This window comes from Oreochromis niloticus, linkage group LG16 (assembly GCF_001858045.2).
Source record: "Oreochromis niloticus isolate F11D_XX linkage group LG16, O_niloticus_UMD_NMBU, whole genome shotgun sequence".
Taxonomy (NCBI): Eukaryota; Metazoa; Chordata; class Actinopteri; order Cichliformes; family Cichlidae; genus Oreochromis; species Oreochromis niloticus.
The window spans coordinates 9,738,120-9,753,743 of record NC_031987.2 but is presented as its reverse complement, the minus strand read 5'-3'; the positions used below and the strand labels follow the sequence as shown (position 1 = coordinate 9,753,743).

At 43.0% G+C, this 15,624-nt stretch overlaps 1 protein-coding gene across 1 annotated transcript in view; it reads right to left on the bottom strand.

The window, feature by feature from the left end:
• Positions 1-15,624, bottom strand: part of gli2a (GLI family zinc finger 2a) — an 82,131-nt gene that overhangs the window by 28,954 nt on the left and 37,553 nt on the right. The window contains exon 3 of the mRNA XM_003445331.5: positions 7,113-7,218. Coding sequence (XP_003445379.1) covers positions 7,113-7,218 — 106 coding nt within the window. The remainder of the gene's footprint in view (positions 1-7,112; positions 7,219-15,624) is intronic.

The window sequence follows — 15,624 nt, the reverse complement described above, 5'->3', positions numbered from 1 at the left end:
CAGCCTGCCGGTCAAATTGGCCTATACAGTAAATTTGTTACCTGTGGCAGGTAATTGGCAGCTGTGCTAGCAAGAACGCAGACAAGTAGGTGTTGTAATCCTGAGCTAGATAAAACTGTCTGATAGCCGCTGGCAGTACGACACAGCCCTTTGAAGGGGCACTAGTATTTATGTCGGCCAAGTTTGCTTTAGGCATGATAAGTGGCTTGTTTTTCCCTGAGTGTGTGGTACGAAAACCTGGCACAGATCCAGCCCTCAGAAACAAACTTGAGCCTAAGCAATGATTACTAAAATGCTAAATGAAAGAGGGTGGTTATATTACTAACTAGTAAATTGTCCATCAGTATGTTGCAGAAATCAAAGTGAGACCCTGTATCCACTTGCTTTCATGAACGCCCAAGAAGACATTCGAAAAGTTTCATTCTCTGTGATCACGTGGGAGCGTCGCAGCCATAGGTCATCAGTCATTCATACTACAGTCAGGACAGAAACAGGCACTGGGAGGAAGATGTGGGTAATAACTGTAAGACAGCCCTGAAGACAGCGGGGACCTCCCTTTCTTAGAAATGACCAGACTAATGACTCACTAAAACTGTCAGCGAGTTTGAGGAGGGCCTTGCACAATGAGTCTGAGCAAGAAATGATTAAAGTTTTGGCCACCATAAGGCTGCTTTTAACCTCTTAACATCCCGCAGGTCTTCAGCAACCTATCTGAGGTTAGAGTTGGGCTTTTTTTGTTGCTGTTGTTTTAGCCACATGCTAAATAAGCAAATTTTGTTGGCTATAAACTATACAATGTTATATAAGATTTTCCATTTGGGTGGTCCGATTAAGCAAGTGTATAAAAAGGAGTGGCGTGTAACTGACCCCAGATGAGTTGTCAATGACCTGTTGGATGTTAAGAGGTTCAAACTGAATGTTGAAATGTTCCCATTTGGTCATTTTGTTCCCATATTAGGCCTTACTTTACATGTTCAAGTGTGTGATTGAAGTGATTTTATGCTGGCCTTGTTCAAATCTGTCAAACATTACACACTAAATGCCTCGAGTTAGCTCTCTCGTTCACATAATCTTCTCATTTTCAGTTAAATGCATCTGTCAGCAGCACTCACTAGAACAATACAAAGTAATAAAAATAACAGAACTGCTCTCTTTACGAGTGACGCCAAGCAAAGTCTGACACTTCAGCATCTCCATGGCTGTTGTGTGAACAAATGAGTGTTTATATGTGTGGTTTTGACTTTGGCAGCATTGACTGCAGGCTGGGTACACGACGTACGTGTGTGTGTGTGTGTGTGTGTGTGTGTGTTAGGAATGGTTAATCTACACAAAATGGTTTTTTTTATGGAGGTATAACCTCATTTATCAAAGGTTTACGGATAAATCAAAGTTAATGAGGAAAAATCAAAAATCAGGCAGGATTTGATGAAATGAGTGTGACTGCTCCCGGTTGAAACTCCTTTCTGTGGCTATGAAAGGTGGGTCAGGGACCTGGTAAGGCTGAGACATCCCCCTCACCCCATCCTCCCTTCAGAATTTCCCTGCTCAGTCTCTCTTTCAGTGTATCTGTGCGGCCGCCAACCTGCACCCGGGCCCAGCCCTGCCCAGGCCCTCGCTCCATTTCCAGTAAGCGCCTGCAGACTGCCGGCCTTGTATGAGGGCCAACTTTCTGCCGTCCCCTACAAACAACCATAAAGAGCCCTCTGTTCTGGACGGGAGGGGAGAAGTGAGAAGAAACAGACCCTCCATACACAAAAACACGCTTTGCCCAATCTGCCTGTAAGCAGCATACAGAGAGGCTGGCACTGCCTCCTCAGATTAGTGCCTGGGTGCTTCACTGAAGGACTACCTGGGTAAGCTGGCACTGGTGCTGGCTCAGAGTGGACTCAGAGCCCATCATAGTAACTGGGAATCCCAGCGTTTAGCTAAATAAAAAGGCAATACGATGTTTCCTGAATGGACAGAACAGTAGAAATACCTGCCTCAATGCAACACAGGACTCTGCTGAGCATGTTGCATCTGTACCTCCATCCTGGATTGAAGCTGAGTCCATAATAAAACATAGTCAACTTCATTTAGGTTTCATAAGCTACATTAAATCATAAAATCTGTAATAGAGGGCAGATATCTAAGCCAAAATCTGCAGATATCTGACAGTTTTTGTTTATGGATACAAATGCATTAAATTAAAAACTGCATAAAGATGATAGCTGATGGTTTCAAGCCCTTGTTTTTCTCCCTTTACCTACTTACCTGCAACCAAAGAATGCAAACATGATCAGAACACGAAGAAAGTTAAAGCACAAAGCTTTTTAGTACTAAATATCTCAGCCACTGATGCTGCACAGTCATTTGTAGGTGTGTCATTATGTTTATGGACATAAGGTCAAATGAGCTGCCTTTAATTGTAACCACTGTGTGTTTTCACTGTTGTTCACTGAGTGCAACAGAGTTTCAAATGTGAACTTCAACCCATCCTCTTCCACTTATCCAGTTCAAACTTGATTTGAAAATAAATGTATTTAATTCCGGTTATAATAAAAATGCCAAACTCTTTATGCTCACCTATTTTCCCACATTTTACTTTAAACCTTTATCCATCAGCAAAGTTATTTGTTTCTTGGCTGACAGCAAACCCGCGTGCTGACACACAATACTCGAGCTGCAGTAAATCACTCAAACAGCCAAAGAGTGTGTATGAGGCCATGATAATAAGGTGAAATTTACTGCCCCTGCCTGTCAGGTGGTTGCAAATAATAGTCCTGCTTGGCAGGTACCATTATTGAAGCCTTGTCGGTCCACCCTTTTTCTGACAAGATGTTACTTGAAGTCTGTGTGTTTTCCTGAGGCTCCAATCACAGAGGCTTAATAGCAAGCTCTCTGAGGAGCTCTGAGCTCTGGAGGAGCCCTGCGTCTTAATCAGGAGCTGCCACTTAAAGAGATTTCCATCATACCTGAACACTATGGGTGGCTACCCAGTGGAAATAGACTAAGAAATGGAAAACAGACCTAATACAGATGTCTTGTCATTTGTCCTGGTGATGATGATACTTGAGGAGAAAAAGAGACAGAGAGAGGGATAGGAAGCCAGTGTGAGCCGGTAGATGACATGCTTTCAAGCAGGTAATTGCTATTTGTCTCTGTGTTCTGTACTGTGTGATTACATGCTCTCTGTTGTTCCATTGTTAAAACGCTGCTGTGAGAAAAAGTGATTTGGACAAGGTACGGCTTGTTGAGCATATGAGTAAGTGCATACCACAGAGCATGTACATTACAGCTCTGGTGGTGGCAGATTTCACTACGATTAGTTGTGAGGTAAAGAAAAGTGGATAGTTTTTACTGGCCAGAACAGTTCCAGTCCAATATCATACAGAAACAATAAGTTAAGCAGTTCTGTAATAAAGGCAAACATGCTCTTTTTGCTTTGGTCTCCCTTCAATTTCAGCCTTTAAACACAAATGTGCAAACTTTATAGTTTTTATTAAGACTGTGGGGTCAGATGAATTTATCATGTCAGACTTTCACAAGCCAACAACCCAACAGGCGCTGATTGGTCAAGTGTGCGGAGGTAAAAAGTGAAAAGATTAAACTGAACAGAAATATACTTGTGCTGCCTGTTAAAGGATTTGAGGGAAACCCTGTTTAATTAAGAGGACCCAGAACTCAAAAAAAGCCATTCAACCAATCTGATAAATCTCTAACAAGAATAAATGTCTCAATCTGGACTGTCTGTAGCCACTTACAAAGTCTTTGTGCAAATAAAGATTCTAAAAATGATCAGTTTTCTTTACCACAAGATGCTGCCCATTTCTGTGTTCCCGGGGAGGTCACATAGAGTAAGCTCCCCTTCTGACTCCCTGCCCTTTTAGCTGCCCAACAAGTTAGTGTTTGCCTCTCTGGCATTTTCCCTACTGGCTCAGGGTGGGATGAATTATGATGCACCACACTCCCTTCTGTACTTCTGGGCAGCCAAGGCGATCAAGATAAATCACCACGCTGCCCCACAGGGGACGTGGTGAGATCCTGCCTGGGATGTTTTTGGGGCCCTGATCAGGATGCTGAGGATTTGGAGCTGATGTGATACTGCACTCCCTGAGAAGCATGCACTGTGCACACAAAGGAGAGGCCTTGTGGAACTATGTCAGACGATTGGATAATAAACTAAAACGAGATGGGATTTTACAGTGGGTAATTATCCATTATTCGGCTCCGCTACTGTCACATACCATTTAGTCTTTTCCGAGTGTAAGAAAATTACACTGAAACCATGCGATAAACCGTGAAAATTTCAGCCTATTGATTCGCAGTATCCCGCTCTTTTGATTGATGGCTCTCTTGTCTTTTCAGCCGCACATTCCTGGCTGCAACTCAGGGGAGCCTCCGAATTCAAACATGAGCCGTGACAATGAGTAAGTCCTGGAGCCAACAAGAAACAACACAAGATACCAACATGTCTGTCAAAACCACCGAAAACCAATCGTCGGAGTCGAAAATCCAAAGTCCACCCTACCCCGCCTCGCTCCATGTTAACCAAACCAAAACAATGAAGGGGAAAAAAACAGCAGCCCAAATGGCTCATGCGTAAACTGTATTTAATCAACACATTCCGAGCTGCGGGGCTGCGGGCCGTCAGCAGGCTGATTGCCTGGTGAGCAGCACCACATCTGTTTGTGTACAGGGGCGGTGTAGGCCACAGCTCTGCCACACAAAAACCTTGGGCATATTTCAACTTTTCAGTGCTGCAATTTGCCCCCAACTGCTTCCCAAAAAGCATAAATACAGGCTGTGGAATGAGCGGGGGATCTGTTTTTCTCATCCACGGCGTTGTCATTGAGGTTCTGGGAACGGAAGGCTGGATTTCAGATGCTAATTACTCGGTCAAACGTACTGGCACGGTGGCTGGCTCTCCTGGCTTGTGGGTTTGCACAGAAGATGCACATATGCAGCAAACAGCACACAAGTACTGTATCAAAGTCCAAGTTCTACTGTCCGCCCACCAGAAGCTCTTCCTAATGTGTTTCAGAGCCAGCTCAGATATGACACAGAGACCACAGTGTGACGGTTGCTACTTTTAAATCTTGGACCAAGCCTTTAGAAATTTGCTGAAAAATGCACATGACATTGAAAGCCTGGGTAATTCATAGAAAGTTGATTCATACTTGGCCTAGATATTGTTTTATAACAGTAGAGGACAAGGAGAGACTCAGTAAAACGATCTAACAGCGTCGCTGACCTCTCCACTGTCAGCATAATGAACAGAACAGATATGAACCCCTTTCTATGGCATCCTCCAGGACTATACCAGCCTTTTGTTCTGTGGAGATTTGAGCAAAGGATCACTTGTGTGATTCCAATATAGCCAATATAGGTCACAATACCAGCTTGCACAAATATCCTAAGTGACTGTAGCAAGGAGCAGGCAGTGTAACATGTTCAGCCCTGCGATACCTACAGAATCACAGGATGGAAGAAGTACTGCAGGAACTACATGATGGCAGCTTTTATAGAAAGGCCTTCAGACCTCATTATGTTATATGCAAACAGTAATGAAGGATCCATCAAAAAGGATGTGCAACGTTGACACTCGGGAACCATCGTGACCGACGAAGTTCCGCCAGCAGGTGCCCTGCGCCAACGGCTTGTTCCATTTCTCCAGGACAACACGCGGTAATTAGGTGAATTTGGTGCGGGCCGGGGCAAAGACAGCTAGATCAAGGCCTTGATGAATTAGTGGGAGCAGTCTGTCAGAGTCACATCACATTAATCACAACAAACCGGGTGCACAACCACACTCTTGCCCCCCTCCTTTCTCTCGCTTTGCTGGTGATGAATAGCTCTGCCTTTACCGTGTATCACCTGATCTGGCTGAATTTAAATGTAACAGCACAATTCTCACAAAACCTCTATTGATCTTATTCCTGGGTTCCCTTCTAGGGTTCGAATGTTTTAGATAAGGATATGAAAGCGTGGTAATGTTAAGCAGGCCAGGGTTTTATGGTATGCTACATTCATAAGTCACAAAATAAATGAATCTTTGTTTTTAGGTCAGGTTAGAATATATGTGGTAAAACTGAGGGGAAAAAAAACTGGACTTCCACCCTGTTATAACAAACCATTCAATCAGTCAGTGCTCTTATTTTCATTTAAAGGATACAAAAAAGATGTTGCTGTGTTGCAGAAACACTTTCTTTCAATGTTTGGACCACTTTCTCGGTAGAGCTCACATTTGTGTGATGCCAGCACCAGAAAGCTTCCTAAGTCCTAAACCATGGTCCACGAGGGCAAATACAGGATGACACATTCACAATTTTGAAAGCCATCTAGTAGACTGGATTAGATTCTTTAATGGGGTGATTCTCTTGACCGTGTCTGCAGTGGCAGCTGGCTTTACTTTCCAAGTGCTTGTGACGTCCCACGTGTTACGTACATACATAACACCAAGACACCTACGGTATATTTTTTATTGCCACAGCAAGAGTGCTGGATGAAGTGGTGGTGAGATAAACTAACTGACATGTCACACCGAGACAACTTTACATTTCACCAAGTCCTCCAACTAAATCACGCTAGTCGTTTGTTTTGACTGGTAGCCGCTTTTACGCTGCTAGAAATGTGAGTTTTCCATGTTGAGCTCCATCCACAGGTGATGACTTACTGAGCTAATTTAGTTGCACCGTGTAAAGAGTTATTACAGCTTGATGATTCATGTGATCTAAGATGTGTTCAAAGTGTCATAGTTTTATAGCGAGCCTCGTTATAAGCAAGCGGTTTTGTTTGTTTCTTTTTGTTCTCTGCTTATTTTCAGCCTTCCTTAATGGTATGTATGTCTTGTATTTTTTCAAAGAATATAAAAAGAATACAAGTCCTTTTAATTTGGGTTTGTTGCACAGCACGATTCCCAAACTTTATGACAAGCCCAGGGACATAAGCTATAACTGTGAACCATTAAGAACCAGAAAAATGTTATGACTTTACCCCATTTTACCTGTTTAGCTGATATTCACTTACTAAGAGTCCGCTACGAATGCCACACAGAATGTGTTGGATATTTCTCTCAACCCCCATAGTTGGCTGGAAATAAAGTGTTTCAGAACACATCAATAGATACCTACCCGTGCATTGAATGGAGTGGGTGTGGCTCATAATGGTACCGCCCCTCGTGGTGCCGCATGTCAATCGGGATAGGTGTGTGAAAAGTGGGGAAAAGGTGGTGTGCCCCTGTAAACACAAAAGACAGAGAAGAGTTAGAGACAGCATTTCTTAATGATCGCCAAAAAGCTGGAATACAGTTACTGATTAGTGGCCGCTCCATTTTACAGTTCCCATAATGCAGCAGTAATTAAAACCGACCTGTATGTGCCTGAAGAACCTTCATTAACTGCTCCCTCTCCGCCCAATAAGACCAAAGGAAGTTTTACACAACAATGAATGCTGCTTTATGTGTCAGACAAAAAATGCACGAATCTGCCATTTCCTGCCATAAATGCTCTGATGGCTCAAGGGAAGTCTCATTAGAACAGCCGTTTTTCATTAATTACTGTCATTAGAGCAGCAGATCATAGGAAACCTTACCGTCATGATTTAAGGAGGAGGAGAGCTCTAATCACACATAAAGGCCGGCTAATTCTCTCCACTTTAAAATGTTTACATCTCAGATCTTTGATGGAGAAAAATATCTCAGCGGGAATCTGACTGGCAAATCCAGTTGTTTGTTCACTATAAGAGGAAAAAGACAAAGAGTTGTGTAGCTCCACTAGGCTGATCTCGGGAAAAAAAAAGGATTTCTGTCCTCACAAGGACGAGTAAGCCCAAGACCAGAAGGGTTAAAGGTCAAAGCAGATCATTATCTCAGCCTAAGAAAAACACTGGCATCAAGTGTCAGGGGGAAACTGGTGTAGCACCAATGGGACGCGAAGACATATGTACACATCTTCAGCCCAAATTTAACCAGTGCAAGAATGTCCTCCTCACTTTGTTTCACTTCTTAAACTTACAAAACTTTTTTATTTCTGTCATCGGACAGAAGTTCTGCAGTTTCACCTGTTAATGAAAAATGTTTTTTTAAACTTGCTGTGACAGCAGCTGGGAATAATTAGTATTTATGGGTTTTGTTTTTTTATGAAAAAGAGCAACAGTTGTGTGTATATTGTATAAATATAATATCATTTCATTCAGTGTTTGCATTGTTAACAACACCTTTCTCTATGAGATGTGCCTCAGGTGTGCTAATTCACTTTAGCCAGCACTGTGAAAACAAGGTGTGTAACAGGACTCTGGGCCTGCAGGCTATGGCTAAATACTGGATGTTGTCTTTAGGTGACGGCAGTTACAAAGACAGACATTAACCCTAATAGAGCCTTTTGTTAGTGTGACTGAGGCAATCATTGTGATGTTGCACCATCTTGTTCTTGGTTAATTTGGATTGGCTCACACATGACCGGTGGAGGACAGGTTCCCTGAAGGCAGCTCTGAACTGTATAACATTTGACGGGAGTGGAATTTTTTTAAGACCACGCATTAACGCTCAGCGATTATTTTACCCTTTGAAAACAGACTTTAGACAGGCCCGGTTTTACTGAGGCATTGCCCTAATGACGCTGTCGAAATCATGAGATTAAGATAAGAATTGTACAAAACAATTTAAATAGATTTTGAACTGCAGTGCAGCACACCCATATCTCTAATTTTACGGCTCAGAAATTATTTAAAAAATGCTCATTTTTTGGTGAATTCAATTCTTGGGTTTTATTTGGCTCTTACTTTGCACCAATTAGCATGTATATGTATCTATGTAATGCTCCCATACGGTCTATGGATATGGCTTAATATCCAGGCTAGCTAGCAGTTGATAACACAGAACTCATCTCATCTATAGTTAGTCCGGCTCAGAGAAACCAACACGGTGGCAGTCAGAAAAGCTAACGAGACTTTACCCTCTGGTTCTGACTGACATTTTAATGTCCTGATGTCTATGCCATTGTAATAATGTAGTCAAAATAAAGCAGCCACACATATATAAATGATCTACACAGTGCTACAAGGTTTTCATTTGTAAGAAATGTGCAAATTCTAAAAAAAGAAGACATTATTAGTTCAGAGAGCAGTGGAAAAAAACCCCTGTAGATTTTATTAATCGCTGAATGTGCCCGGTACAGTGAGACATGATCTAGAAGACAAACTGAGTTGTAAAAATCTGTCTGGTGCCTCTTCTCCTCCTTGAACTGTAAAGGCCAAGGGCTTGTTGTTTCTATTGAGACTTATGCTGCTGGTTCTCAACCACTGACCTGCCCTCATTTTATTTATTTATTTATTTTTGAGCGAGACGGTCAGCCAAATCCAAGTCAGCTTCTGGTTACTAAGCCAAAACAGGCACCCAGTAAATGAGCGCGAGAAACTTAGAGCTGGGGAAAAGAAGTTTGAGCTTTGTTTCACAAGTGGAGTCAGTAGAAGTTGGTGCTTTGTGTGAGGGGTGCCCCCTGCTTGTGCTTCCTGGCACATCTCTGGTGAAGAGGATGATGAAGCTTACTTTTTCTTTACTTATTATATTTGCGCTGTTCTGCAAAGCTAATGTACAGTGATTAAGTCTTTTTTGGATAATGTATCACATTCTACAGGAAGAAGTCTTGGTGTTTCTTCTGTAACGACTAATGCCCAAGACATTAGAGAAAATACATGCACAAACACTAAAAGAACCAGCACCAAGCAGAAGCTCCAGAGGCTGCACGGAGCCTCTCCCCACCCCCTCCCAGGATGGTGCTGCTGGATGTGAGGGTTATAAGGGCTGAGCAGGACCTTCCATCACCCAGACAGCTGCATTGTTTGCTGGGCTGCAGGGACAACTACCGACAGGTACACGGCTGGGACGATTCACACGCCTCAGCTTCTTGATTTACCGTCCGTCTGTCCCCTTTGGGCGTGCTGGCATGTGGGGTTACTCCACCCTGGGCTTCATATAGCCAAAACTGTGTGGACGGCATTAGCACAGTGTCCCAAAAGCAATCAATGTGCCAGAGAGATGGAGGATAAAATAATCACAGTGACAACTTTAGATTTACTTACACAGCAAGATTGTACCATGGATTTACTGCTTAAAATGTGATTTATTCACATTTATTTATTCAGATAGAAGCCTTTGTGTATTTTAACTGCATTGTGGTTTCTGAGTGTTTGCACAAACACACATTTAGTGGATCTCTGACATCACAAGTGTTTTGCTTCTGCTGTGTCATTGCAAACAGTTTAGAACTCAGCATCTAACATTATATCTAAAAGTACATACCATGGAATAGCCGTAGGATAGTTAGTCAACTATTTTTATTATATCATTCATTTTCCAAGTCATAGTTAGGACTCAATATGCAGTTAAGTGTGTCGTGCACAGAGCACTGAGGGACTTTTGTTTTGGCACAGTCTTATGCAACACAGTCCCACTGGAGTGGACATGTGAAATATCAAGTTGTGTTCTTGCGCGTGAATTTCCCCTTTTTATTTTTACTCACCTGAATATGATCTTTTATCAGATCGGTCTGATATCTACTTATTCACTGTTTAACAGTTTTCCACTGTTAAGAATATAACAGTAACAAGAGCGACCACACACAATAGATGATTTCTTAATAGAATTGTATGATTAAGTTAAAAAAAAGAGCATATGTGTTAAAATGCAATCGTTGCCAGTTTAGAGTTGTTTGCCAGGATTTACATGTCCCACTGAACCCCTCACAAACAAACACTAAACAAACTTCCTATTGAAATACATAAGTTACAAACTATCGTGAACAAACATCCATTTCATGCCGTGAGACCGGGCTGTCTTATCTCATGAATCAAACCAGGCCACAGGGACTTTTGACCTGGACTCGTTTTCAGTCTTCACATCTGCTCTGAACTCTGGTAACATGTTTGTTTTAAAACTGAACAAATCTTTGCTCCTTCATGACCCCCATAAGAAGGCTCCAGACATGCTAAACATCCTGCCAAGCAGCAGGAAGAGCCCAACATCCACCCCTTCTTTTTAGTTTGCATCTTGAATCCTTGGTTTGATCTCTCACTAAAGACAATGGCAGGTGTTCGATGTCAACAAAGGCTACTTCGAGTCTCATGACTCAGGGAAGGAAGAAGGAAAAGCACTTTTGCATTATGAAGTCCCAGATCAGGACCACGCTGAAGTGGAGAGCGGATTGGGTTCATATCTTTGAGGAAGTACTCAATGATAATAATAATAATAATACCCTGAAAGGCCAGAGCAGGCCAGGAATAATTTTCAGGAAAAAGGCTTCTGTTGTGCTTTGATAGAAAGAGGCAGGGAGAAAGACAGAGGGGGGGGGGGGGGGGTAAAGCAGAGAGAAAGAAGGAAGTGAAAAGCAGAGGAGTAGGAGAGGTGGGGGTGCGCGATTCAGACAGGAAATTCCACTAGAAAAAGTTGGCCCTCGTCCTAACTACACAGCACCGTGCCAACGGCTATACACAAACGCTCATGTGCTTGCATACACACTCACACTCACAATTACACAGACAGACACTGATTTGTTCTGCAGTTCGGTCTCCGTAAGCAGACGTCCAGAAAGTGACTGAGACAAACGTGCCGCTCGGAGCTTCAACAGAACTGCCTTTTTCAAACACACACACTGCAGCAAGTGCTATGCTCAAGGTTAATAAAAAAGTGTGTGTTTAGCCTAATCCGGGAATCCTGCAGTACACACACAACATGAAACCTGCAGGTTTAATTTGCAAGACTTCGCTTCCTCTAGGGCAGTACATGGGCGAGTGATGGCGACAGAGGGATTAGAGGCTTACAGGAGAGCACGAAAACCACTGCCATGTTTGAAAGGAAGTCTTAACAGGGTGGCTCTTTACTTTTAACAGCCCTCAGGGAAGGTAAAATGATACCTTTTTTATTGATAGGGGGATTCTGGGCAGAAGGTAAGTGGATTAGGCCAGTGGTCTTCGTAATGACACAAGATGGTTTGAGCGGAAATTCATTAGTCCCTGTGAACTCCTGCTAAGTCTGTAGATGTTATGATGTACACACCAAAACGCTCGCAGCCTGGAAGCACTGACACAATTGTTTTCCAGAGGTTTTAAATCATCAGTGTAACTCTGTTATGGAACATCAGGATATTGGATATTTCAAACATAATAATGTCCAGTACAGGTTAGATTTGGTGCTGGATCCTAATACTTCTGTACTGTAGACTAAAGTTTTTTTTGGTTGGACAATTTAGTCAGTTTTGCTTCTTGGGATCAGATAATATGCAACATTTAAAAACTTGTGCTCATAGTAAGTAATTATTGTAATTCTTAAAGCTGGTTAGAAAAAAAAGAGTAGGGATGTAATAATAGGTTGGTCAAATTACATTATCAGCTTTTAGCTCTGTTTGGGTCTCCAAGTCCTAAAAATATAGCAAGGCTTTTATAGTAGGTTCCTGTTTGTTGAATTGAAACTGAACCGAAACAGGAGAACTGCAGTACTGACCAGCACGGCTAGAACTGCTCTACATATGAATCATGCGCATCCATCAGAAATCTCTCAAGTTTACCAAATTTATTTGTACAGACTGTTGTATGGATGCCGAAGGATGCTTTGGTAGACTTGAAAAAAAGTGTTGAGCTGGGTCCTAAACTTTGCTGATCAGGAGAGTGACACAAGAAAAAGCTGAGCATAAAGGTGACGCTCAGCAAAGAGCTGTTACAAACGGAGCCAACTGAGTTGGTGCAGCATCTGACCAGGATGATTCCTAGATGCCTCCCAGGAATTTCAGTGGAACTGGGAGGAGGCCTGGAGCATACTGGGTGATTATGTCTCTCAGCTGCCTTGGTGTCCATCCCACCAGAAGAGGAACTGGAGGAAGTGGCCGAGGAGAGAGACGTGTAGGTATCTGTGCTGATACTGCTGCCCCCGTGACCCAAACCAAGATAAACGAATGGACAGTTGGATAATTGTTTATATTAAAATTTCTGTAAATAGGCTGACATCTATTGATATTCTTTTTTTTATGATGTACTGTGTGCATGTGAGTGAGTGATTAAAATCTTAACAAGTCTGTTGCTGATCCTGTGTTTATGTCTCATTGCCATGACACCCCCACCCCCACATATGCTGAATCTACTCGCCCAGACCTCTGCTGCCTCCGATCCTGTCCCGGCGTGTTTACAGATCCCTCTCAGGCCCAGCTGGCTTCTCTCTGCTGTGATTAGTCTCTGTCAGTTCAGCACGTCTGCTTCGGCCAATCACTCCTCAGTCTTAGCTTTAACCCCACGAACCCACCACCAGTATGATCCATCACCTGGGCTACAAGGTGCTGCACCGCCTCCCCTAATTGTTCTAAAGACTGAGCTCTACCAAGACCTTATCTCACCTGGGTTGCCATTAGCTACTGAGCTAATATCTTGCTTTGGTGTAAAAGAGGTGCTGAGGGAAACAGGAGCAATTTTGTCAGTTTTACCTCCAGACTTTTTCCAAATTTCCATTTTTAGCTCTTTTTCTAAAGAACACTGGCTACATTTTTGGCTCTCCACCCACTGAGACTTATAATGGACTAAAAACACAAATATGATATGCACCACTAAGCCTGAATCGTGAGATTTAGCAGGATTTGGTGTATCCTGTGCTAACATTCAGGTAGCCTACAGCAGGCCTCTCTCTGAAGACTGATGGGGTGTCGGGATAATCAGCTTCCTGTACAGACTTCTGATTTATTGCCCGGCCACTTTAGAGCACAGGTGTGAGGCAGATCAGGTAATTAACACACTGGGTTTGTCACCGTTGTGGAGGTCAGGAGGATGTAAGGAAAAACCGGAAGGCCCCCTGTAATTGTGTTTAACATCCAGTGGAGTGAGACTTGACATAATGGGGTGTCGCAACCACATTTTCTGCGTTTTCTACTTATCAAAAACTGAGTTTATGCACGACCTCTGTCCGGTCCAAACAGTGTTAGCGAGCACCAATCAAGTCAAGTAACCTCAAACGGCAAGAGCTGGCAGGAAAGCTTTGTCTGTCTCCCATGAGCCCTTTAACCTCTCATACACAGCTGATGAAGAGGCTGCCAGTTCACACAAAGAGCGTCCTCAGCGGTCCTATGACAGCATCCTTTACCCAAAAGCAGCCACCCCGACCCCCCTGAATTACAAACTGGGCTTTTTTCTTTAAAGGAAAGAAGGGGAAAGACAGAGGAAGTGCCCAAAATGGCATACAATGTGTGGGAGAAGGAGGCAGCGGACATCAATCTAAAGCTGTCCCAGCTGGGGTTCACCCCGAGGTGAGGTGTCCCCCATGGGTAAGCTGCTCCCCAGGTCCCGGGAGGAGGCTGGGGAGTATCTCTTGGACAGACCTGGTCTCCATCAGATTGCCTGTCTTTGGTCTTCCAGAAGGATACACACTTCCCCTTACTGAAGACACAGGCTTAGAAAGGCCAGAGGTAAATTGTTTCAGAGGAAAAATAATTTATGTTTAGAATAATTTATATTGCTGAAAATGTTTATATCCATCAGCGTGGAAGTTATATTAAATAAACGACTGATGTCCATTAGTTTCATTGAGACATTAATAGCAGCAAAGTTTACAACAGCTCTAAAAGCAGGTGGGCCATTTCAGCCTTGACTGCAGGACACAGCCAACATCCTTCCACTTTGCTTAAATGCATGTTTGCATTAGAAAGCTACACAGTATAAAGAATTCACTGTACTGTACTTATTTGTTAGGGTTGAGTTTTGTTTTAGTCACATGTTTAAATAGAGAAATTTCATGAAGCTGTAAGGCGTTTTCCTTCAAATGAAGTCTCACAGATGTTCCAAAGAGGCAGGATGTTAACTTAAACCCTCAGTACCTAACCTTAGAGGAGTTGCTGGTGGATGCTAAAGGGTTTAAACAAAAAGATTTTGAAGAGCTCAAAAGCAACAGCTGACTGCTGGTGGTTCATAACACAGGGATGAGCATCTTAAGTGCTAGCCCCTGCACTCTCAGGTCAGCTATCTCGATAAGATAAAACATTAAGACTGCGCTGTTTATATACACACAGACAAGCCGGATCTCATAAACCCCTCTCTTGTCTGGCCTCTTTCTTCAGGGCAGGATTCAGCGTGGAAACTCTGTGAATTGGTTTTAAAGCACTAACAAGAAACAGCTGTGAAGGAGGTCAGAGGGCCTCCAACTAAACGGATCGGCTCGCAGGTGATCCCCCTCCCATCCACAGTCTGATAATGCTGCCCTGCTCGTCCTCTTTTTGTGATGTGGCTCTCGTTTCAGTCTTACATAAAAATGTAGCAGACAGGGTTCAGCAGATTATTCATTGTGTTTCTCAAAAAGTGTAACCGGATAGGCTTATCAGCCAAGCACAAACACTCAGAATCAAATGAACACCCATCAGGTCAGCAGTGAACCCACTAGGGTTAGGGGTTTATGCCAATTGGGAACCTCTAAATTAAAAAGCTCTTACAAGGAAAATTGAAATGCTAAAATATTAGACATCTTCTACTTTCTGAATATTTGCCCAGTTAACATGTGGCTACAACAAAACCCCACCCTATCCCCAGAATGAGCCACTGGTTACCTGCCTTTGTGTGACAGGGGGCCTGCAGGTGCCTCCTCATTCCTCAGGCACTGTTAGAGATCTGATGTGTGTGTGT